Here is a 25,329-nt window from a genome sequence, read left to right as displayed (position 1 = left end):
GTACCGGAGGCTACACTACTACTACAACCTACAATGTTGCCTTCAAGTACACTTTAAAAAAGTAGCAGAATGTTTACAGAAACTACAGACAGCTTGCTCCCTCAGGTTTGACGTTACTGTAGCAGCTTGAGAAAATCAATTTTCGGCCTTGGGATGAAAAGCTAGGCAACATTAAAGTCCAAGAGCCTCTGTCTCAAGCAGAGAAACTAAGAGGTCTCTAACGATAAGTGTGTATCCCACAGCTGTCCGTGTGCAGAGATTCTTCTGCAGGAGGACAGAGATGAAACATCCGAATGACTGACCAGCAGAGTGACTCATGCAAGCTGCTAGTCACAGCTAGAAAGCCTTTTACTAGCACTATTTATGGACTTCACTCAAACTTCTATATTTACCTGTAAGGGACGACGTTAAAGCAGAAATAATGGAACACTTGAGGGCAGCGGAACAAGCTAACAATGCTACACTGGCAATATATCAACTTAGAAAATGTGTCAGCAAAATGTTGCCTATTTACACTTTCTGCAAACACATGATATATATAAGTCCAATATTCAGCTTAGTTTTATCTCTTCATTACTTCCTGAGGGACAAATCAGGCATTTAGCCGCTAATGCTACAGTACGCTCACTAGCTAGCTGCTAACATTGTCTGTCTGCCATTTGGTGCCTCGCAGGTAGAGTACACTGGGTTTATCTGGGATTTAATGAAACTATCCACTTGCTCCACTTTTGACTGAAGCAAAACTTTAAAGTTGCAGGTCAATGAACCAAAAGAATGAGTTAAAAGACGCTAAAATACGCCAGAAAGTTGATGTAGGGTTATAATTATCCAAGGTTTTGGCACTAAAAGCCACCCCTTTCCATTTATTGTTTAGCGCAGCTTTATACTACAAAATATTCATACATTTCTAGGACATTTCTAATATATATATATATGTACTTAAGTGACTTATAGGCATAGTATAATTTTTAGTTTGAGCTTTTAACATGTGAAACACTGCTTTCGGGAGTCACGAGAGTTGCCACATGTTTCTGGTTTGGAGCTAAATGTTTCTGGTGCAACATTGTCAACCATGGCCTCCTACCTGATGTATTTCTATCGGGGAGGAGGAGATATATAGAGCGCCTCTGCAGAGTCTTTTGTGTGGGAGCTTTTGTTGAAACATTACTCAGCTTGTGGGATTGTTGGTTAAAAGAGAAAGAAGCCGTTGCAAGCCACTCTTCAAACAAAAGCATTAAAAAGCCATCATGACATGACTTTTACAAAGAACGATTCAAATCCATCCGTTATGGCGACGCCGAGGCCTTCGTCGTGTAGAGGAGCACCAAAAGGCATAAAGAAAAGCTTATGTTATTTTCAATTCCTACATTTAGTGTTTTTGTTTGGCAGCGCTCGGAGCTGTAGCGTTGCATCGGGTTAGTATGAAAACACTATTATGGATCATTTATAATGATGCTTTTCTCTCTCGCTCTGTCTCCTCTCTCTCTCTTTATCTTCAGCTGTGGCTTCTCAGGACCGGGCCATCGCCGCAGACAGAAGGAGGGTAAGACTATAAATAGAAATTGGTCCAATTATAAAGCAGATGTTCCCCTGTATGATGGTGGGAGAACACTGTCGGGGTGGGGAGTGTCTGCGGTGCCTTCACCACCTCTCAGTGCTCGTTTTCTCTGCTGTTCTAGTCTCTCAGTTTGTCTCTGTCTGGCTTTCTTCTTTCCCTCTTTCATCACAAAGTTTTTAATTAAACACCTTCTTCATAACTAAACATGAAGCAATATCTTTCTATCTAGCTGTTATCTACGTAATAGCACATGTCAAAATAAACCTCACTGTTTAAACATGAACGACAGCCCTGTAACATACATATTCATATAAACAGGCATGTTACGCCCATTTGTTGCTCGCTGTCTGAGTCTCACTAACTTCCCATCAACAGGTTTAAAATCCTCAAAAGATCCCACATGAAGAGGCACAGGCGTCATGACGACGGTGGCTTCCTGCTCTAATCTACAGAATGCTTTTGATTCCAGGCTCCTGATACCATTTGGGACTCTGTGCTGAATAAGCATAATCTAATATTTCCAAATATGGAAACGCCCAGGGTTAGCAACATTTTAATCAGCACTGCCATCTCTTTGTAATTTGAGGGACAATCCTCTCCAACAACAGATTTTGCTCATATTATCCCTTTAATCTGGGACAGTTCAATCGGTGTCTGTAAAACATTTATGAACAGAAACACAGCTCACACGGAGCGAGGCGTGAACAGGGACTGAGTTTGTGTTTTCATTAAAAGGACAACGCTGGAGCTGCAATAAGTAAGATACTATTTTTAAAAGAAAACAAGCATGAACAAAAGCAACAGTTATGATCCTTGAAGATCCTCAAAGTGTGTCTCCATTTGAGCGTAACGAGATCTGCTGAAGGGGAACTTTTCCCTTTATAATCTTCTTCAGCAGGTTTGTCCTCGCCATCGCCGTAATCGTAATTCCAGTCATCACCATCTCCAGCATTATCGTCACCTTTCCTTCCAACAACGCTTTGGCCATCATCAATTTATCTGATGGCCGATAAGGTTCTGTTTGATCTGCGGCAGTGAGGCAAAAAGGCCGATCCATGCTAAGTAGGTTAGGGGGGTAAATCTTCAGGTCTCCAGAGGCTGAGCGCTTTCCCTCTGTGTCTCTCTCTCCCTGTCAGCATCTGACAAGCTCACCAAGGCTGAGCTGAAAAATACCCATAACATCCACCTCCGCAGTTCTCTTTACTGCCATGCTCTCCTTCACTCGCTGCCACCATCTATTCTTCACTGTCTGTCTCCACTTTGCTCCACGCATTCCTTTTCTCGTCCTTCCATCTCCCACCACTTCCGACTTCAGACTTCTGCAGAATCTCCCTCCGCAGACGCACAAACACGCACTCATGCAAGCATTACATTAACATGAACACAACTAAAGTTCCAAAAACAAACCGTTTACTCCCCGAATCCTCGTTTTTTATTCATCCTACAGTTGCTCCGATGGCCTGTAGGCCAGCTTAACTGACATTGCATCTTGGCTGCAATTTGCAACATGACTCAGTGGAGTTGATGTAAAACTTTGTGACAGATGACACAGCCACACTTGACTCACAGTAACAGTGAAGCATAGCCTAATTCAAATTAGGCAAGTGATTTATTTTTGGATGAAGGCAATAGGCTTTCTCAGCTACCTGTTAGCAGTGATGACTGTTTGGATGCATATGAATGAATGTGAAAGAGGGGGATATGTGTGCTCTGCGGTCAGTGGGGGTGTTATTAGAGGCTTTGTTTGGGAGAGGCTCTGGGCATGATTTGGATGCTCACTAGGGCCTGTCAGAAAGGATGCATGCAGCTTTGTTCAGCTGTTGTGTACATTCACTTTGTAACATCAGCTAAAAGAGCATAGCTCCAGCTCAAGATAAGGGCCTCAAGATTCATTACAGCTAACAGGAAGTGACCAATATGCTACCGGGAACTTCAATAAAGTATTAAGTGATAAGCAGGTCATTGGGATGAAATATCATGAGGCCACTAGAACATTAAACACTTAACAAATCAAGATGAACAACGGCTGGAGCTGAGGATGCTCACAGCTCTGAAGCAGCGTGAAACTGATTCATAACCTCACTTCAGGTTGTGTAATTCAGCCGGTGAGGCGTTCACAGCCAACTCGAAAAAAACAATAGTCATCGCAGACATTGCTCACAAATGTCAACGAGGATTAATTACCAATAATTAAAGCACAATGTAGCACCTGAATCATCCACTGTGAACAAAATGGAAACGTGTGCAATCACTTAAGAGGACTCCTGTTAATTTACTTAATAATACATGGCACACTTTTATATAACGTATGCACTGAGGTCCCTACTTGACATGATACCAATCCTGAGACATCATGAATGGGTGTTATGAATGGTAAATGCCTTAAATAGATATCTTGTAAATGAAGTGCCAGTGTCCATGACTCATACTTGTTTATATACGTAGTTCTATATTGAGATATCAAAGTCACACTGAAGGCTTAAAACGTCTTTAAAAAAATACACATTTGATATCAAAGTTGAGAGTCTCATTCAGCATACAATAAATATAATAAAAATAAAACCTATTTCAAGAATGGCTCATTTTACTGTTTAAAATATTTTCTCAATAATGTGTGGGCGTGGCCGGTCACATTTTGATTGACATCTCCCTGGCTCCCTGTTTGAGTGGTCTGAGTCAGAATCCGAAGAGGAAGCAGAAGCTTTCTATAAGAAAAGCATTTATTTTAAAGGGGGCGTATTATGTTAATTTCAAGCTTCACTCTCTGATACCTGTGGAGTAACGTAGCATAATTTAATTTAATTAATTTTTAGCAATAATTTTTCTCACACTGGTGCTCTGTGCAGGCCCTCATAGAGCCTCTAACTGAAACCACTCAGTCAGCTCTGTCCCTTTAAGAAACCCCGCCCCTAAAAGCCAACTTTCTTCTGATTGGCCAGCTCTCTCCGAAGCCTGCCGAGAAAAAACAGTGTGAAACCTGACGTTCACAGCAGCCTGCAGACTGAGCTGAGAAGCCTGGGGATTACTCCAACATACTTTTACCAACAGATTTGAAACTTCACCCACGTTTCGTCTGGACATCCAACATTTTTAAATTATATATATGTCTTAACATGTGAAACAGCATAATACACTCTCTTTAACTGGTCACTGAATGATTTACGAGTTACAACATGCTTTGCTAACCATATCACAGTTAGCAGTTAGCATACACATGCAACGTTAGCTGAGATGCCCCTGTTTGTTCTCATAGCTATGAATGTGATGCTAAATGATAGCTCTGTAGCGTTACCTAGTGCTATATTAATAGTTAGCTAAACTCCCCCTGCCGAGGCAACACCTGCTGCAGAAAATAAATCATCAACAGTCCAACGACTCCTTCAGCCAAAAGTTGACTGTTGTAGTCAACAGTCAACACGCCTGGTTGTCAGTACTTGGCCTACAGAGGACACTAACGCAACCAGATTACTACCAGTCTTTTCCTGTGTTTGCGTGCAGAACTATTTGCGCCATTTTCCTAACCCAAGCGTAACCACGCTCAATTTGCTGAAAGATAATATTTCTGTTTCAGTTGTAACTTATTTCCAAACCTTTGTAGGAGGTTATTATTATGTATATAAATCTAAAATGATGTATATGGCTATTGTGGATGTGGGTTTACAGGGGCTTTAAAGCAGCGTGGTCCTGTTTTCAGGCAGGATTTATCATTCTGATCACAAGCACTTTGAAGAAGAACATCCTGGCTGTCCGTGGGAAGGTTTTTCAAATAACTAGATTTTTCTACATGCTTCATTCAGCCAAACATATACTTTGTAAGTCTACATCAGAGAGCCAGCCCATTCCTTCTCTTCTCTTTAGCCTTCAGGCAGGCTATAACACAGTATGCCTGAATTCATTCGGAGTCTGTTCAGTTGATTACACAAAAGCTTTTTGTTTCTTTTTTTTGCGACAACTTTAGTATTGTTTTAGATGCTTTTGTTTTCCATGTGAACAAACCACAGCAGTCGCTGAATATGTTTGTTGTTGTTACTATGTTTACGTATACCATGGCTCGCTGGGTGTATATAACACTGAGAGGAAAATAGAAAAATGTGCCTGTAATGTAACAATTAAAACACTGACATTATAATTTAAGCTGAGCAGCGCTGCTTACCTCTGTGAGGTGAGGGTTGGGGTTGAAGCCACACTGGTTGCACACCATGGAGCGGCACTGTGTGCAGGTGTTGACGTTGGGCTTGTCGTCCCCGGTGCCCATCAGGTCGGTGGTTTTGCAGACGGGGCACAGTTTGCTGCTGGGCATGGGTGCAATTTGTGGCACAGAATAAGGGGAGGTGGGAACACTGCCTCGGTCAGGGGACACAGAGGGGGACCTCCCTGTCCTGCTGCTCCCCAAATCCACCTGCAGACTCTTCCTGGCCACATGACCCTGGCCCTGCTCTCCCTGTGGCGCAGCGTGCTGAGGGGTGTCATGGGAGGCCAACCTGTCCCCTGTCCCGTGTCCGCTCTGGACTCCTGCTTTGGGTGCTGGGTCTGACGGAGGAGGTCTGGTAGAGAGGATAAAGAGAACACAAAGACGGATATTAGACCTGCATATGTTAAGGGAACATCAGCCAAAGACTCCATTTTTTTAAAACAGTTTTCTGCAGCCAAATTGTTCTGATACAACCAAAACACTTCAGACACATCTCATGGTTCACTTGTGCACAAGAACAGATTTGTCTTCCAACTTCCTTAATTATTGCACAATGACCTAAAACAACACTAACAAGAGGTAGCATCATAATATGTATCATTAATCTGTTTATCTGTTATGTACTTAATTATCATTAGCTAGATAACAACAAAAATAACAGCACTTCTTTACTGCGGTGCTGCCTCACATGCTATTCCAGAAGTACATTTAATTCCAGTAATGCAACAGGAAACTATTTATATTCACTTTACCAACTCGGGTTGAAAGCTATAGTCATGAAACCTTACATCCTCTCCTGCAACACCTGGGAAAGAATCTTTCCCGTGCTAGCTCCATAGCAACTTTCCACCTGCATCAGAAGAAGAGTTTCTCTATGATGAAACTCCACATCATCCTGCACAATTACAAAACTGGATTTCTGCCTCACTTCCTGCCTTTCCTCACCTGCCTTTCACAGAGGTCATCAAAGAGTGAAAACAGACGTCAGTGTTATATGTGATGCGATTAGAATTTCTGTTCGGTGAGAACGACTAAATTGCATTTACAGTTTGACATTAGAAGGTAAACATGTGCAAACCTGAGAGAACAGGTTTGTGTTAAGAGAGAAAAAGGGATCCATAGTTTAGCCCACGTTGACTTCTGTTCAGCTGCTTTGGAAAGAGCCTCTGTGAGCAGGCCTCACCATCCAGGGACGGCGGCCTGGTGGGCGGAGTCAGGTCATCAGGACATTTGGCTCACCTGGCCTGCCTCACTTCTTTCCATATAAGTTCAGCTTAAGTTTGCCTTAAATGTTTTTCTCTTACATAACTAAAATAACCTATTTTTTTGTTTGGATCAGGCTTGTTGGTAAGTGGTTAAGTGTTGGTAACCTTATCATTTTGTAAGTGCTTTGTAGTCAAGGCAGAACACGGGAGCTGCTGATGGTCTACCGCTGCCTCGATCGGTTAGTTTGTTATTGTGTTATTGTGTGGTGTTTTAAAGGGTTAGGTCGGTTCCAAACTTACGTGTGCTATAACGTGAAACGAGGCAGCAGTAGACCAGCGAGTCCCGTGTTCTGCAAGGTAAAATTACTGTTTTTGGCTGACCGCCGGGTCAGCCCTACACATGGGTCTGTATGTGACTGAGTGAGTGAGTGAGTGATGGTACTTTCAGAGCCATAGAGAGAGAGGGTTGCGACATCACAATGGCGGATCATGGAGCATATTGGACCTCCACTGACGTGACTCTCTGTCTATACGGCTCTGGATACTTTGTTCGGGGAGTAGGCGGGGCTGCTCCTCCGCTGCTCCTCCGCCGTCCTCACCTACGTCCTCAGCGCGCACCTGCTTTCAAACACGTTGTCATCGGCCTCATAAGGACAGTCCTTGTAACACATTGCCCACAAAAGCGCACATTGACCTGATGCGGTCAGCCACATACTAGGTTTTGAGCTAGTCTTGTTAATGGAGTCTGGTGGCTTTGAAGAGAGCAATCTAACGACTGTTTCTAGTTAAACAAAAAACTTACAAACTTAAAAAGTACAAGTACACGAAAATGCTACTCAATTATAGAGACGTGAGCACTCGTCACTTCCACCTCTGGTACTGTCCCTCATTGTTTTGCTCTGCCACTTAACCTCTGCTTATGCTCAATGTAATAATGTTGTCTCTCCTCCTCCAGTCTTTAACTCGTGTGGTCTCCCCTCCTGTGTCCAGCCTTGAGCCAAAACAGTCAGACCCCGAGGTCCACTCGGGAATCTCATCTCACTTCTCTGAAAAATCGGTTGTCAGATGCGGTTGAAGTGAGTAAACGGACCTTGAGTTTGGATTAAACTTGTCATATTCAAGGGAAAAGATAAACTTTCACGCACAATAAGAACATGATGTTGTATAAAAGTAAAATCATCTCATGGAGAATCTGACAAATGACCTTTAACCTTTTTTGTATTCTTACACATTTTAACAAGCTCAAGGCTGGAAGTAATATATTGCATGAATTAAACTGACAATGATTAACCTTTACACGCACCTTCATAGAATATTTCTAATTGCTTTTCAGCTTCATCTCTCTTTTGTCAGCCATCATTTACATCAGCACTCACATTTCTCTTTAAAGGTAAGCGCTGCCGCCTTTTTGTGAATGAGGGAAACAATGATTCATCTGTGTGTGACCTCGTTAGTCAACCTGATAACATGTTATCCCAGCACTGTAAATATGAAGCTTACACGTTTCAATCTAACTACATAATTACAATGAGCTTTTCATATCGCTATCTTTGACTTAATTTCAGAGGGAGCAGCACTCCTCCCTGAGTGCTTTATTTTGGAAGCCTTCAGCTGGGGGATGCACCGGGTCCACATGCCATTAAAAGATTTTATTGTTGCTCAAGTGTGATATCAGACTACTCAAAACATTGGCCAACAGAGACGCATATGCTGAATATTTTATATAGCCTCTATCAGTTTCTGTGAAGTGCTCCTTGTGGCTTGTTTTCCCTCTTTGAAGCGCTTCTGTTCTGGCCTCAGCGACGTTTTTTAGGATGAATTAAAGTTCCCGTATCAGACGACTGTATTGTAAACTTTTGGTTTGGCTCTCTATGCCCTCCAGCGTTCACGGCAACAGTTAAATAGAAATGGAGGATTTCCGCTGTCATAACAACTTAGACCTTGTTTTGTCATGGCCGTCATCTTCAAAGACGGCCTCAGCAGCAGCTCTGCCTCACAGAGGGAGAAATAAAGGAGGAATAAAGGAATTCAAATAGAGCATGTTAGTAATTATGAGTCAGGCCTGATGACTGGAGCTTCTGCACAACTCAACCTTGTTCCACACTCAGCAGGAGTCCAGTGTTCACCCATCAGGAAGAGCATGCGCTATTTAAGCCTTTACTCCACTGTTACAAATGCAGCCCTGATAGTGTGCTGACCACCACTCTCGCTCTGCTTGCGCCGAAGCTACTGACCACCGACACACAGAGCGGTGTCACCCGATGTCATCACAAGCAAGAGGACACTTTCACATGACAAATTATCACTTGAGTGGCAAAGCAAGAGCCTTTTATGATTTATGCAAAGCCCCGGGCCGGCCTTAATGAGACACAAGAAAGGAGTTTAAACTGGAAGACACCTTTTCTGAAGATTTCTTCAGATATTCTCTCACATCAGTAAATGGGAGTCCTCGGAGAACTACTTGTGGCTTTGTATCTAAAGCACTACAAATTGCTCGCTTTATCACAAAGTGGATAGTGAAAGGTTTAAGGGTTTGTAAGCTGCCAATCTTGTGTAATGGGAGCTCCCTGTGAAACTTTCTATCGTACGGGAGCAGAAAGAGAGTTAGATTCTCCACACAGCCTCAATAATACATCTGACAAAATGCCAGCTTCATTTATAGGAATAGTTTCAGGAAATGCATTCATTCTCCGTCTTGTGGAGAGTTAGAGGAGACGATCAATGCCATTCTTGTGCAAATGCAGGACATATGACGGTCCAGCTAGCACACTGTTAGCGTAGCTTAGCACAAAGACTGGAAACAGAGGGTTCCGGCTAGCCTGACAAAACTTAACACACGATTTGGTGCTAGATTAAACAAACAAGTCAAATAGCGATCAGGTAATAGCTGCAACAATAAAATGGACAACACTTAAATAGAGCTTTTCTAGTCTTGCGACCACTCGAAGCTGCTTTTACACTACATGTCACATTCACCCGTTTATACACTGATGGCAGAGGCTGCTGCCTAAAGCACCCAACTGTCAATCAGTCATCACATTCACACACCGATGAGCAATTTGGGGTCCAGTGTCTTGCCCAAGGAAACTTCGACATGTAGACTGAGGGAACTGGGGTTCAAACCACCAACCTTCAGACTGAAGGACAACTGACTCTACCACCGAGCCACAGCCGCCCTGATACCAAATTCTAACTGATAATATTGATACCGAGAGCAGAGATCAAAGTACTCCCGTGTACAAAGTGCCAATCCTATTTTACTTTGATACTGTTTACTTAAAAAGCAGCTCCAGTCATGTTTTCAGACAAATAAAATGCTCTGCTTAAAATAATAAATTGTGTCTGATATGTTTTTTCTGCAAAATATGTTTAATTACCTCGGAGGCTTCTCCTCCTTCTCCCTCATTAAAACTTCCTGCCTACTATGCAAATTTCAGACGCCCGCTCCGTCGCGAAAACAAAACACGTCTCTGCCATCGTTTAGTGGCAACTTGTTGAAACTTATCTAGCTTGACTGTAGTAATTAGTCGTGTTAACTTCAGTAATCAGTAGTGACTTTGCAAAAATTACGATGGCCGTTACAGCTGGCTCGCGCATCTCTGAAGTAGCTGCCATAGGTTGCACATAATGATATGCATAGCGTCACCCTGTCCATTAATGGGATTGGCTCCTCAGGTTTGTGACGTCTCAAACCTGCCAATCTGAAAACGTGTTGTTCAGCCTGTCATTGGTACACTGCAGTTTAAAAGCAGGCAGGCCCAGCCATGGAGATGACTGCTTATGTTGTCCCTGATATGTCTTGTAGCACATGAAGAACACCACATGGAGATGTTGACAAGGTTACACACTGGATTTTCACTGGAGGGGGTCTTAAACAACAAATACACGTGCAAGTAAAATATTAACATGATGTACAAAATATGTACAAATCTATTATCCTCAAACATCACCCTGACATATGGCTCGTGAGTATGTCCTTCGCAACAGTCGAAAAACAGCGGGCTCTTCATTTCAGCCTGACAGAGTGCATCTGTATCAGTGTGCATATAACAGAGACTCTATATGTCTCTATATTGATTTATTCTTCTGTCCACTAAAAATGAAACTGAGTGGCTCGGGCTCCTGAAACACATCCTGTGCTGTCCATTTAGTAATACCTAAAGGTCAAACCAGAAAGGTAGCAGATGGATCCGATTTGAACACGTGTCCAGATGCATTATTTGTTTGTTAAAGGACGTTAAAGGCATCAAGCAGAGAATAAATCTACCATGAAATGTCTGCTCGTCCACGCGGGGGCTACTGCTGATGTTTCCTGAAGTTTAATGCCAGTGGTCTCTGACTTTGAAATGGAAAAAAGTAATGATTTATTTCCTTTAGAGAACACTTTAACTTTTTTAAACACTCTGCAGGGAGATTTTATTTCTGATGGGGCTGCTCGACCCCTTGATTGATGAAAGATTTGCTGTGTTGATGTGCTATTTATAAGCTCTATTATAAGGGTGAAAGTGGAACAGAGGTTAGCAGACACGCATTCAATTGATTAAGGTCAGAAATGATGATAAGTGCATCTCAAAGCAGCAAACAGCTACTTTGTGCTGAATTCACACAGCACCTATTGTAACAATGTTTTTAAATTATCCAAAAGTCTGACAGAGGCAAGGCAACAAAGCACCCAGGTCCCAGCTGTTACAATATTCACTAAACTAATAACTGTTGGAGCACAGTGTTTTAGGCCAGGCTGTATCATATTTCCAACTGTTGCAGACATTTCATCATTCGCTATCAGACAAGTTTGGCAAACCCTCAGAAAACAACTGATGAGCAGCCGAGACATGGATGAGGGAGAGCTCACTGTAGAGACAATAAAACATGTTGCTCAAACAAGCGAGCAGGAGCCGTGGAGCAGAATCTTTGCAGCGCGTCACAGCAGACGAGGCCTGGCATGTGATGCAGACCAGAGCAAATCCACAAGTGGCCCTCAAACAATGATCCCAGAGACAGCACACATAGTGTGTGTGTGCTACAGCTGTGTTTGATTATCAGTGGCAGGATGAACTGTAGGCCAGTCTGTTCACTGCATGTCAAGAGGATTTTAATGCTATCATAAGTTGAGACTCTCCTTCCAGATCAGAACAAAAATGGCGGCCTGAATGACATATGTCTTTGAGCAATTGTACATCCATACATCATCTATACCGCTTATCCTGTTCAGGGTCGTGGGGGGGGCTGGAGCCTTTCCGAGCTGTCATTGGGCGAGAGGCGGGGTCACATCCTGGACTGATCGACAGTCAATCACAGGGCTGACACATCGAGACAGACAACCTTTGATGCTCACACCCACACCTACTGGCAACTTAGAGTCACTAATGAGCGAGAATGTCTTTGCTCTGTGGGAGACAGCCGGAGTGCCCGGAGAGGAAGCCACACATGCACGGGGAGAACATGCAAACTCCACACAGAAAAACCCACTTCATCTGAACCGGGAATCAAACTTCACCACTGCACCACCGTGCAGCACTCAACTGCACATCATAAAGCAAAAGTTAAATTTTTCATACAAAATAACAATATTTTTTGTGGTGTACAAAAAGAGCAAGGACGTTTGTAATTTCTGGCTTCTTTGATGGTAAATACTGCAGAATCACTTGATAAAGACTTTTTGAAAAATGTTATTGTGCAACTAAAAACTTTTTTTTTTTTATCAAGATTGTTTAAGGATTGTGAGAATTCATTCATGATTGCTCATCTCAGTGACACATCTGTAATGTGACTTTACAAGAGGCACAAACTTTTCTACTTCTAACTTCAGTCCCAGTATGTTTGAGACGGACGTCTACCGTCTGAGATAATGCAACACACTGAGGAAGTAAGTTATAATTGGAAGAATAGTGCTTTAATAAGCTTTGACGTGCTCTGCCGTCTGACATCTTTAACGTGTAGAGTCTATCGGACATCTCGACATGCCAGCCCTACATATTCTGTCCTGCAGCTCCCATAGTGTCATAAATAATAAGAGCTGCTTTTGCATTATTTGTTGAGTTGTGATAACGATTTGCTATGTTTAGGCTACATACTGAACAGTGCTTTCATAGCTGAAGCTAAATTAAATATGAGGACATACTGTTTGTACTCTGCGCCTCAGAACATGACCGTATGCATCATTTTCATGGGTTTTACGGACTGTAGCCGTGTCTGGATTGTGATTTATACTGATTCATATGACGTGGCTATCTGCATTATTTGAAAGGAGCAGATATTAATGGCACATTTTGAACAGACTGAATCATGCACTGTAGCTCGTAGCAGGTGCAGCGCTTCACTGGTTCAGTTGCTAAACAACAAACAAAGCAGCACATGAATTAATTTGTTGAAATAAATAAGAAATATCCGGAGCTTGTGTTCAACACAAGGCAGCATTTCTTACATTTCTGAAAGCTTGTCAGTTCTGGTCATCAGGTCAGGATGACTGTGCACTTAGTCAAAGCTGTCGTGATCAGAGAACAAAACAACCACGCTGGTGCAGAACGTTAGGGTGACTCCCACAGCTTCATGGGCTCCTACATTGAGCTCACAGATTGAGCTGTCTGACTGCGCTGAATAAATCATAATACAGTCCAAGATAGAGCAAAATACCTGCGTGGAAGTCACTTTAAAATATGGTTGTACTATAAATAGCATATTATGTCCCCTTTCATATTAATAGGCAAACTCCAGAAATGCTGCAACTCTTTTTAATTAAGATGAAAGTCTCCTATCTACAGTCTCAGCCCAGCCACTGTCTCATTGTTCCTCACACGCTTACAAGTTCTTTGAGTATTTAAAGGCAAAGATTCACACCGAACGAAGGCCCGTGATCTGAAGAAAACCATTTTCATCAGCCGTATGATATACTCCCCCTCTCTGCCTCGCAGCACGCGCCATAGCCTTATGAGACACCTCAGGGTGGATACAAGAGAAGTAAAGATATGAAAGAATCATGAGGTTACATGGGAGCTATGAGCTTTTAAAAACACACCACAGGGTGAAGAGTGAGGGCTGTTTTCCAAATAGAAACATGGGCAGGCCTTATTATTATCAATGGTGTATGATTCTATAGTTCTAGTGGCTGAACTAGCCACCTTGCGATCACTTCACAATAGGAGGGATATGTCTATGGCAAAAGGCAGATTTTAGCATGAAGAAATCTGTATGTGTTTCTGGACGGTAAAATAAAATTTGTAAGCTGCTTGGGCAAACATAAGACCCAGCTGTGCCTCTGCTTGTGCAAGTCTACAACTGTTGAACTGTGTAATTAAGGCAATATCAGATCTGGTTTGAAGGGTAATTCCTCCTCCACACCCACACAGAGAATACAGACCTACAGGCGACTACATGTTATTAAACACTAATGATCTGGGCTGGATTTTGGAGTAGGCTACTATTTCATCTGCTTGTATCATAAAAACAGTGTGGTTTTTGATATGTAGCTGCCACAGTTATGGAATATTGTCCTTCAAGGCTTCCATAGCACTGCTAATGTGTCTGGGTTCAGTGTCTGGATTTTTATGGAGAGATGCAACGCCACTCTTCTGGGAGAGATTGCCTTTTTGACTGTGCATGATGGTAGTGAAAAGCAATTACAACTAGCTGCATATTGATTTGGATTGAGGTCTGATAAGTGAGACAGCTATGGCATCATATACGTTATGGTCCTGTGCTCACAATGACAATATCTGACGGTAGCTTTGTCATCTTCCTACATACGCTGTCATCAGGATACAGACGTCTCCTCACCAGGAGGAATGACTTTGTATTTACTGGCATTCATGTCGAGGCATGTACAGGAAATCAGCCTGTAATGGAAGCGAACGAGCCCCTCCAACGTGAGCACCAGTGCACTTTGCATCATTCACATCTCTAATTAATTTATCAGCTATGAGGACATTAGTATTTGTTCCTAACTATTCATATTTTATTGGCACTGCCTCACTTTGAGGAGAAAAATGTCGCTCATTCATTCATGCTACTTGGCTGCTGATGCCTCAGGACAAACACCGTGAAAACGGGCGTAGAAATTCCGGCTGAAAGCTATTTGTACGTTATTATTGGTTCTTCATCGAAAGCGTTGCATATTATATTTGACTTCGACCCGAATTGAGGTTGAGTAACAGGGTGGTGCTGCCAAAAAGCACAAACGGCTCTCAAAAGGGGTGGTGAATTGTGTTGACAAGGATATTGAAATAAATAATTAAGCACCCATTCAAGTCTATCTCCACGCAGTAGGTTGATCCTATATCTACGCTGCACCGTGTACAGATGTACGTTAGGTAGGTACACGCCACGCAAACGGGTAGCCTCCCTCATTTCTCCCCACACTTTAGCGGAGAAGCGTCCTAGCTACATCGGCTACCTGTTAATCCCCGGCCCGGGTGCAGCCCCGCTTCCTCCGACAGGCGCTCCATTGCTCGGCTTGATGAGCTGTCCAGAGTCCGGTGGTGCTGAAATGGAAGCCGGAGCCCCCGCTGCAGGGACGGCGGGGCCGGGCTGTCCCGCCTGTCCCTCCCCTTCCATGCTGGCCTCGTTCCCCATCGCCTCGGGAAAGGTCTCGACGGAGAGAAACGATGTTGTAGGTGGTTCTACAGCTGTGGTAAGAACTCAGATGAAACTCAGCGCTGCTCCCCTTCCGCCATCATCACCTACAATTCAGCATCCCGCACGGAGCACGCGCGCTGACGGTGAGGGTGAGGGAGCGCGCTGACGCAATGGGTGGGAACTCGAGTTGCTCATACGTGCGCGTTCACGGTGATCTGTTATCACAAGTCACCACGCAAATAGGCTAGCTCTGAGACCACCGGGACCTCCCTGATTCACTTCACGTGTTTCCCTCATTTGTTTTCTAACCTGTATGATGGGTAATCACCACACACCATGAATGAATATATAAAATGCGACTATCCTTATCATAATAGATTTTGCATATTATTTTCGGTGAGACCGCATAATATCCACAGAATAAATTTGAAAAAAAAGGAATGATCGTTTAATCACAACATTCTCTAACGCTAAAGTAAATTAATGTAGATTTAGATTTATATCTTATAGTCGACCAACAGTCAAAAACAACCTCTATCTTAATAATGAATCTGGTCCTCTGGTTCAATCTTCTGAAAAGTTTTTCATTTTTTGGAGGTATTGAACTACATTACTTGGATTTGTGTTTATTATTTGGAGAAACTAAGCAATTTGGTTATGTGAACAAGAGAGCTTTTGGATTTTTGGTCAGTATTTTCTGAAATGTATGGACAATATGATTAATCAACTAATCCAGAACGGTTAAGATTGATTAATTCATTATGAGCCATTCATTTAGGCTAAATAAAACAAATACAACATTTCAGACAAACAACAATGTCAACATTATAGTTTGAATAATGTCATGTCCATGGTATATTGGGCTGTATGATGAAGCCAGCTGCGGTTCTTGGTTTGTGCCTCTAAACCAAATTAAAGGCAAACAGTGGTGACATAACACTACAGCATGGTTTTATTTAACTCAAACATCTGCTCCACTGAAGATGCGTGAGTTGGGTTTTCATACCCGCTCCCACAAAGGACACTGTGCCATTAATATGAGATCATCATACCAGTGCTCTAACATGTCCTGAACAGGGAGATTATAATAAGATGGAAAAGTTAACGGTAAAGATTGTATCAAAAAGTCATGTTAAGATTGATGTTTTTATTTATCCCTATTTCTAGCTTGTCAAAGGGTAAATTATGTTTGTTATGTAAGAAGTTAGTGATCACCTAATTCATTCAGGCGAGTTATCAAATTAATGTAGGCAATTTCATTTAGTAAAATAATAAAGTGTGTACTAATGAATCTAAATACACATGTACATTACAGCCATGGTGCCACAATGTAATCCCTGTGCAGAAATGAAGTCCATTTTATTGTGAATGGCTCTCCCCACAGCATAGTAAAGTAGAAGATAATGAGATGCTCCCACTCGCCTCTGAATGATTGCTCTCCCTAGTGTACACCAACTGTCACTACAATAAAACACCAAGGTTGATTTAGCACACCTAAGATAATACACACGATCTAATAAACCTCCTAACATTTGTAACTCAATTTTAACATTTTATAAAGTGGGATGAAATCCTACTCTAATCAATTTACTGCCATTATAAAATACTGTAAAAAAAAAACACTGCAGTCACATCACTTCACAGAGATCTGGTTTGTAGCAACAGATTTTCATTGACTTTATTATAGTATGAATTGGCAAGCACAAAGAAAGACTGAACTCAATGTACAGGTGAGCCAATTAACAGATACATATGTACAAAACACACACAAGTGCACACGTCCGACTTAATATTCACTCACTCTGAGATCCATTTTGAGGTAGAAAAATAACCCAGGATCTGAAGGGACATACGTACAGACAGATAGAGACTGTCGGATGGAAAGACATTCAAGTGGACAGAAATAACCTTGATGCATCACAACTTCCTCTCGAGTTAAAAACTGTTCATGAAGAAGGGGATTAAAAGATGCTTCTTATGTTAGATATTGAAACGACCAGAAGTGAATATATTATAACTGAAATGTGGATTAATTAAACTGATGGCATTTTATTCTGAAAACATTCAATACTTCATTGGCACCGTAAAAACATGAGTAAGACTTCTGATTCTAAATTGTATATTAAGTGACATAGAAACTGTACTGACCACGAGACTGAGGAGGAGATCTTACAGTAAGAATGAATACTTTGCATCACTGCGAGCATGCCGTTTTCATATTTACAATCTGCCAACAGCAGCGGCACACGAAAGAAAAAAAATGTACAAGTGGACTAAAATGGTAGCACATATATACAGAGATGATAAAAGTACTAACCTTACATGGTCGATTTCATGAAGAAGAGGAGGCTCCGACTAAAATACAACATTGAACTGCCTTTTATCAGACAGTTTCAGGAGTGCGTCAGTTCCTCTGTGGTGATTGCTCGGTGCTCACAGGAGTCATGATTGTCATTACTGCCGCTTTGCTTTGTAAGGCCGGGAGCGTTTCCTGCGGTCGGGCTTCCTCTGTTTGTGCAAGCGGCCGATGCTCACTCCCTGTCGACGACGCACTGAGATGTTCTGCTCCACAAGGCTGGCCAGCATGCCTGCAGAAGACGACGCGACAGAATGAATGAAGGAGCAGAGAAATAGAGAAATAGCAGCGGGTCTTGTGTCTTTTTTTAATTAATATTTAAGTGTGTGTGTAGTATCGGTACACCTGTTGTATTTTTTGTATGTTAGGCTAGTTAAGAGGAAAAATGTGGCTGTGTGTGTTAAAAAGTAAAAAAAAGGTTAATTTCCTAATTTCTCTGTTTTTTGTCTCGAGATGTGAAAAAGAAAATCAAATTGTTTGTAGACATTTTTCTACAGGAACGTGCAGGACAGGACTACTCTGATGTTTTGAGCATGTACACAACTATTCGCTTGTGATCATATTATTATGCTTTGATTGTTTTTTATCCAATTCATGTTGGGACTCCTAAATGACTCCAGATTCTAGCGCAGGCATTAAAAAGCACTGAAATATCCATAAATATTGTGTAATGAGATGTGAAACATTTGGACACTAATGATCCATCAATAACAGCCCAGTAATGTAAGTGTGGTAACTGTTAAGTGTGGTGGTAATTTAAACTCCATGTTGTTTTCAACCAAGTAAAAAGATCAACAGAAAAAGAAATAAATAAATGAAGATGGTGAAACTTACCTTCTTGGGCCAGCATGGATATAAAGGTGCAGATAAACTCGTCGTAATTATGAGTCCGTCTCTGATCATCAATCTGATCAAAAGAAAACAAAACCATTAAAACATTCATCAAAAAACCTCTTACAAGAGTCATTGGGTTAGCTCCAGGTGAACAAAACCTACTTTGTATTTCTTCCTCTTCTCTACTTCCTCCTTCAGATACACCTCGTAATTGGCAATGTCGGCTTCAACACACTTGAGCAGTGCGAGCAGCTCCTGCAGGAGACGGAGGAAGATTAACAACTCTGCGTGTCTGTTTATTATAATATGTCGTAAACAGCTTCAGAAACCGCTCACTAATTGGAAGCATAAAAAGAGTCCTGTGTTGGCAGGCTGATAAGCATGGCGAGCTCTATGCTACAGTGCATTATAGGAAATACTCAGACTTACTTTAGGAGAGTATTTATCCCCAGCAGGTTTGCTGTCAGCAGCAGCTTCAGCAGCAGCGTTGAGCTTCTCCTTGCTAGGTTTCACATCCGTTCCATCTTTGCTCTCCTCTTCTTTCACCTCCGCAGATGGTCCCTCGTCTTCCTCTTTCACTCCCTCCTTTGCTTCTGCTGCGAGGCCTGCCTGCTCTTTGTCTTTTATCTTCTCAGGCGTAGACGTCTGCTTTGTGCCGTCAGCAGCTAAATCTGCTGTGCAGACGACAGATAAAGTAACAATCTATCAAAAGTGGCTACACGCAGACAAGCTAATATTATAAGTAGTGCATGTTATTCGCATTAACGTCACCCCAAACCGCACTTCTCCTGTCTAAACTGATAAATATGCAGCGACTGTTCTCTAAATATCAAGTGACAGACTGAAAAGCTCTTAAACCACCTTCGTAAATAACATCTCTTCTACTCACCAGATTGAGGGAGAGCATAGATGACTCCATCCTCCTGCAGGTGTAACAAGGCGACGCTGACAGAGGGACCCAACTCTCTTACAGCACGGTTATGTCTGGAGTCTAGCCGCAGCATCTCGTCTTCTCCGAACAGCACGCGAGACAGATGGGATGCAACGGGGCTGGACGGCCGCGTGGCAGCCTGGGAGCGTGCCGGCGAGCGCAGCGGGGAGTTGAAGGCGCTGCCAATCTCAGAGGCGGTGTCAGTGCTCTCGTTGCTGGGTGTGGGGGAAGGCTGGGAAGCAGATGTGATACAAATGCCCCCCGTGCGGCCTTCTGTGCGCACAGAGAGCGGGGTATTTAGGGCGTCTTTCCTTTGGGCCTCTTTTTTCAGCTTCTCAGCCAATACAGTGAGGGCAATCTGGCTCTCCATTCCAGTGGCTGCCCGTCCTGTTTGCGAGCGCAGACTCGCCTTCCGTCTCACCCTAAAAGACAGACAATTAGAAACATTACTCAGATCTAAGAGCTCCTTCGATCAGACAGAGACAACTAAAGACACATTACAATTCTTACCTGTTAGTTGTGCCTGCAGTACTTGTAACCTCCTCCTCATCCTCCTCGTCCTCTTCATCATCAGAGTATGGGGTTTGTGGAGGTATTCTAGAGCGACCGACTCCGGCAGCCAGATCCTCCTCTTCCTGTTAACCAGACAATCTTCAATAAACCTCCACAGACATTTTTCTTTAACCATCAAAAATATGTTTGGACTAACAAAATTAGCTGAAGTATCAATAAAATCTTCTTTATATCAGTTTGACAGTGCAGTCAAAGCATTTTCAGTACAGCTGTAAATGATGAAAAAGAAAGCAGCAGGATGAACTGTCTCACAGTCAGATCTGAGACACACCGAGAGAGACATGAGCTGTCCTAAGAATAGAGTAGTCATTTTACTCTATAAGCCACAATGTAACACCCGCATCTTTGCTAGCACAAGGGTGAAGGCGGTGGATAAAGGGTGTCTAGGACTATATAAAAAAATGTACATGTCTTGACAAGTGCAGACAGATGAAATGTATTTCCATGGAAACAAAAGTAAAGTCATACAAATGAAAACTGACAGGCTGCTCCAACTATAAACAAAACACCTTTTTATTCAAACCTTTATCTTGTACTTTTATTATATATGTTTACCTTGGCTGATGTTTAGTGAGTACATTTGTTTTGTAATGTGAAAATAAGAACATTTGAATAGTGTATTTTGTATAGGACACAAACGGCCGAACGCAACTGGAGCCGACACTTTTAGTCAACGCACAAATCAACAGAAAACTAATTGCAATCAATTCAATCGTTTAAATTATTTCTAAAGCTACATTTATCTGGTTTAAATGATCTGCTTTTGGGACTGTTTGTCAGACAGAGCAAGCGCTTTGAAGACGTTATCTTTGAGTCTGGGAACGACTAATAGGTTTGGAGAAAATGCTAAAACCCTAATCATCCAATAAAACCGAAGCCTGTGACAAAGATCTTTAGAGGCAGAAATTTGGGAGGATAATGCTGAACACATACACAGAGACACACACTGGATACAAACAATAGAGCTGTCTGAGCCAGGACAATTAAACTCCTCTAACCTGCATCGGAGACTTGGCATAGTTGTGGTTGTCCAGGAAAGCAGGCAGGCGTTGGACGATGGGGTTGGGGCTGGTGACTTGCTGGGCGCCTCCTCCTGAGGGGGCCACTGGTTTGCCCATGACTTTAGAGTTTCCTCCGGTGCTCGGGGCGTCCTTGGACTGACCTCCTGACTCATCCACTGCATCTAAAATGAGCTTCTTTCAGCTTAACGTTTCTGATAATCCCCCCTACACACAATTTACATGATATTCTAACATAAACTGTAGTAATACAGCCAACTAATGTACCTGAAGCAGCCTGACCTGTCCCCTGGGATGTTACCGGCTCCACGTCTGCTTCTTTCTTGATCGCAGCGGTGCTGTCATCAGGAGAGGAAGAGTCCTGCTGCTTCTTGTCGTGGACAATCTCAGGCTGTGTGAGCCGGATCATCTGAGGACACAACAACAGATGTTCCAAAGAAATATTCACCCATGTTAGTTGACATGACTAGGAGACATGCTATTCCTACTCTGATAAACAACAAAAATGTATGTATATCTAATTATCACGGACAACCTGAGCAGCTCGTTTGTCACTAAACAAGCTGTTGCCAACCTTCTGCAGACCCTCCAGAACAGTCTGTCGATTCCTCTTCAGAATTTCCAGTTTGGACTCGTACTTCATCCTGCGGTCAGGCACCACTGCCATCAGGTTGAAGCGAATGTCATGGTACGGCTCGCTGGAAAAGAGCAGAGCAGCAGCATGAGAATGAAGCCCTGAGGGCGCGTGTAGAAGGTGAACCGCCGCTGCTTGAACTAGCCGGCTCATGACTCACCCAGCAGTTGCCAGTCCAATCCTCTCCATGATAACTCGCCGTGCTTTATCAGTCCATTCCTCCTCCTCTCCCCAGGGCCCTGAAATAGCGTGAAATATTAGACTTCATTTAGGCAACAGCTTCCAAAATATAAGCGCTTTAGAAATGCAGAAGTCACAACTAAATTCCTAAATGCAAAATAACAAAATCAAAATAGGCAAACTCTTGAAATCAAATGAGAAAAAACTGCTTAATAACTGAAAACTTTGTCAGCGTCACTAATGCAGACATTTTTCAACACATACAAACCAAACTTAGTTTTCTGTGTTTCCATGGCCACCACAAAGCTACAAATCAGCATGACAAGAACGTGACTCTGCAGTCTTACCATGGTCAATGGGGTAAGCCTTGAGCCCGTCGAGCTCGAACAGGCGGTCTTTGATGGGCACATAGCTGACAAAGTGGAAAGCTTCCATGGTCCGCACAGCGCTGATCCCATTCTGTTTCTCCGGCAGGTGCCTGGGCTCCGGTCTCCATAGAAACACGGAAAGAAAGCTTGTGAAACTGATGAAAGCACAAAGCCTGACGTCTCCCAGAGTACAACAGAGCGAGCACAGAGGATTTTCTTTCTCACACGGAATCAGACACCTGGAAATTTAAAAAGGAACCAGTGACTGTAACCTACCTGGCGTGGCTGTTATGTGCTCGGGCAAGCTCTGGGGCATTTCCTATTGCGTAACCTTTACTCTGAAAAAATAGATAAAAAGTGAAAGTTTAACATGACAGTGGAGGAGGAAGGAGAGAGAGAGACAGTGAGAGGGAAGGAGAGATATTACACATGAGAATATTTGAATGCAGTTGGCATGCTTCTGTTGCTGTTACATTGTCAATTCCTGTACATGTACTCTGCTTTATACAAAGTAATACATTCTTTTCACCTTCTCTAACAATAACCAGTACCTGTAACGTTTCTGTCAGCTTAAGGTTCAAGGGGGTTCAAGGTAACTTTACTATCCCCGAGGGGCAATTTACCGTACAGCCAGCAGTGACCACACAACAATCAACACAGCATACCACACAAAACACAATAAATAATCAGTAGTATAAACATATCACAATACTACTATGATTTCTTACACTGTTACATGCAAAAAAAACCCCTGACAGCTGATACTCAAATAAGAGATTTTAATAAAAGGCACAATAACAAACGAGAGAAAACATCTTACCTCTGGACTGAAGCCTTTTGTGAAAGCCTTCATGCGGCTCAGCGTGGTGCCGAGCTCCACGCCGCTGCAGTTCAGAAGCACACTCAACAAAGCGTGGGTGGCACATGAGTTTGGTATTAGCTGAATACAAAACGACAGCATGAACACAATTTAGAACAAACTATGTTCTTGAGTTTATGTCATGAATATACAGTATAGAAAGGTTCTTAAAAAACTGGAGGAGCAGATATTACTCTTCAAAGGACATTGACTTTAATATCTGTGGTAGGAATCATCTCATTTTTCATATATGTTAATATGATACTTTCATTAGTATTAAGGATTTTGATCTGTTGTATTGTTTATATACTATATAAGTTTCACTTTGCAAGGACAGTTTAGGTGATCTTAACTGAAGTCATCAGTGGATTAACAATAGTTTGGAAACTTTGAGAATTGTTTAAGTGAACTCTGTTTCAGGTATCATTAAATAAACCTCAGTGCTGATTGGTTCCAGCTACTTTAATTTTATAAAAATGTATAACTAATGGATGGATATATACATAAATATATGAATGAACATATATTTGAGAACACCCAAAATAATGATGTTGAGAGCTGATAAGAATTCCCGCAGTATGCTGGCTTTTTACAAAAAAGAAAATGAATACTGGCTAGTGTCAAAACAAGGTTGTATTTTTCATGAATGACTTTAAAGCCTGATAAGTTTCAAATTATATTTTTCCACTGGAATAAATAAACAATGACTCGAAAACACGACAGCTCATAACTTATGACTACAGGTACAGGATAAGTAACTCACTGATCAACACGTAACATCACAGCAATAACAAAAATAACATATATAATCGTATAAACACTTACCTGATGAGCAAAAAACATATCATTCACAATTTCTTCATCGATGACGGACGTCTCGTCCACCAAAGTGTTAACTTTTCTCCTGGATCGACGTTCCTCAATCCACTTGAACAGGAAGATGAAGCCATAGACCGGACTACAAAACAAAGTTATTCAAAAACGTTATTGTTGTTGCTGAATTCTTACTACGTGAAAGAATAAGAGAATTGTTTATATTCAGTATAAGACGGATGTTACCATATAACATTCTTGATTTACTTGCGATTAACAGCATTGGCTATACCTGATTGGTTACAAGTTACATACCTTTGACACTTGCTTTGAAGATCATAGATTTCCTCTACTTGGACACCTTTGACACCTACAGAATAAACGCAGAAACAAACACTTGAATTTACTTCATTAGCCCCAACTTCAGCGTGGAGTAGCATGTGTAAGATATTGACTTTGCAACACTGTGAACGGATAAGCTACCATATTACTCACCAAAATCTTCCACTAGCAGAGTGAACAGTCCTGAAATCATAAAACAGTATTTTGAGCTGCAATTATTAACTAAGAATACACCAGTAAACAAAAGGAAAGCGAGTATTCTGTTTGCTCATTGGTATTCCTTTAACTTGCACAACACAAAAACAATAATATTCAATTTAACCACGTTTTATTTTTATTTGCATTGAAGTTTTTTGTAATTATGAGAAGGCAAGCTCCTTAGGAAGCTAATCTATCCGTCTGGCTTAATGTGAAAGCTAACGTTAACGTTAGTTAGCTGTGTTGCCTGTCGACATTTCTCACCTGGATCACTCTCGAGTTCCAGCCAACCTTTGTTCATTTTTGCATTCGTGCACAGCTGTGTGTATTTAAGATGTTTTCCAGTCCATCGCCAGAGGAGGGGTAAGAATCTTTAACGAAAATGCCGTATCCATACACACAACAATTGTGTAGAGCTCAAGATAAACACAATAGAGAGAATTAGCCGCCTACAAACTACGTCATCAAGAAACGACGGGTGGTTGCAGAAAACAGTCCTGCCAGCAACTTCCGGTAGTTAGAACAAAAATAAAAAGACGAATCAATTAATAATCAGTCATTCTATAGATAATATTGTTCATTTGGTATTTTTGCTTTTTCCCGAAAACTATGCCATAGAGTCCATTCAGTGCAAAAAATATAATAAAAAAGGAAAGAAAATATATTCACAATCAAGATGTTCGAGGTATATTGATA

General features: G+C 42.0%; 2 protein-coding genes across 5 annotated transcripts in view; both read right to left on the bottom strand.

The window, feature by feature from the left end:
- bsnb (bassoon (presynaptic cytomatrix protein) b) overlaps positions 1-15,633 on the bottom strand; it is a 68,702-nt gene extending 53,069 nt beyond the window's left edge. The window contains exons 1-2 of the mRNA XM_069678760.1: positions 15,345-15,633; positions 5,712-6,102 (exon numbers count right to left, since the gene is read on the bottom strand). Of these exons, the coding sequence (XP_069534861.1) occupies positions 5,712-6,102; positions 15,345-15,523 (570 nt within the window). The 5' untranslated portion in view covers positions 15,524-15,633. The remainder of the gene's footprint in view (positions 1-5,711; positions 6,103-15,344) is intronic.
- Positions 15,634-17,163: 1,530 nt separating this feature from the next.
- bap1 (BRCA1 associated deubiquitinase 1) lies at positions 17,164-25,069 on the bottom strand. Of its 4 annotated transcripts, none has more exons than XM_069678751.1 (17): positions 24,898-25,069; positions 24,589-24,618; positions 24,409-24,463; positions 24,106-24,238; positions 23,242-23,361; positions 22,698-22,759; positions 22,401-22,543; positions 22,034-22,112; positions 21,814-21,937; positions 21,507-21,648; positions 21,219-21,403; positions 20,158-20,282; positions 19,606-20,069; positions 19,146-19,390; positions 18,879-18,971; positions 18,717-18,789; positions 17,164-18,114 (listed from the first exon to the last, which is right to left on the bottom strand). In XM_069678751.1, exons 1-17 carry the CDS (start codon positions 24,932-24,934, stop codon positions 17,981-17,983), a joined length of 2,244 nt encoding a protein of 747 aa, XP_069534852.1. In that variant the 5' UTR covers positions 24,935-25,069; the 3' UTR covers positions 17,164-17,980. The 4 variants fall into 4 exon arrangements, with proteins under 4 accessions (XP_069534852.1, XP_069534853.1, XP_069534854.1 ...); XM_069678752.1 differs by having other exon boundaries at positions 19,146-19,387; XM_069678753.1 differs by having other exon boundaries at positions 21,219-21,397.
- Between the last annotated feature and the right edge of the window lie 260 nt (positions 25,070-25,329).

This window comes from Semicossyphus pulcher, unplaced genomic scaffold, assembly GCF_022749685.1.
Source record: "Semicossyphus pulcher isolate SPU_LCO1_2020_fin unplaced genomic scaffold, fSemPul1.0.p SCAF_3, whole genome shotgun sequence".
Lineage (NCBI taxonomy): Eukaryota > Metazoa > Chordata > Actinopteri > Labriformes > Labridae > Semicossyphus > Semicossyphus pulcher.
The sequence above is the reverse complement of the archived record's forward strand: the minus strand, read 5'-3'. Positions and strand labels throughout refer to the sequence as shown.

Excerpts from the sequence above, each read along its gene's own strand:
- bap1 (XM_069678751.1), bottom strand. The coding sequence starts at position 24,934 with ATGAACAAAGGTTGGCTGGAACTCGAGAGTGATCCAG. Across the intron at positions 21,649-21,813 it reads TTCTGGAGGGTCTGCAGAAG|ATGATCCGGCTCACACAGCC; the intron begins GTTGGCAACAGC and ends TTGTGTCCTCAG. Across the intron at positions 19,391-19,605 it reads CTATGCTCTCCCTCAATCTG|CAGATTTAGCTGCTGACGGC; the intron begins GTGAGTAGAAGA and ends TCGTCTGCACAG.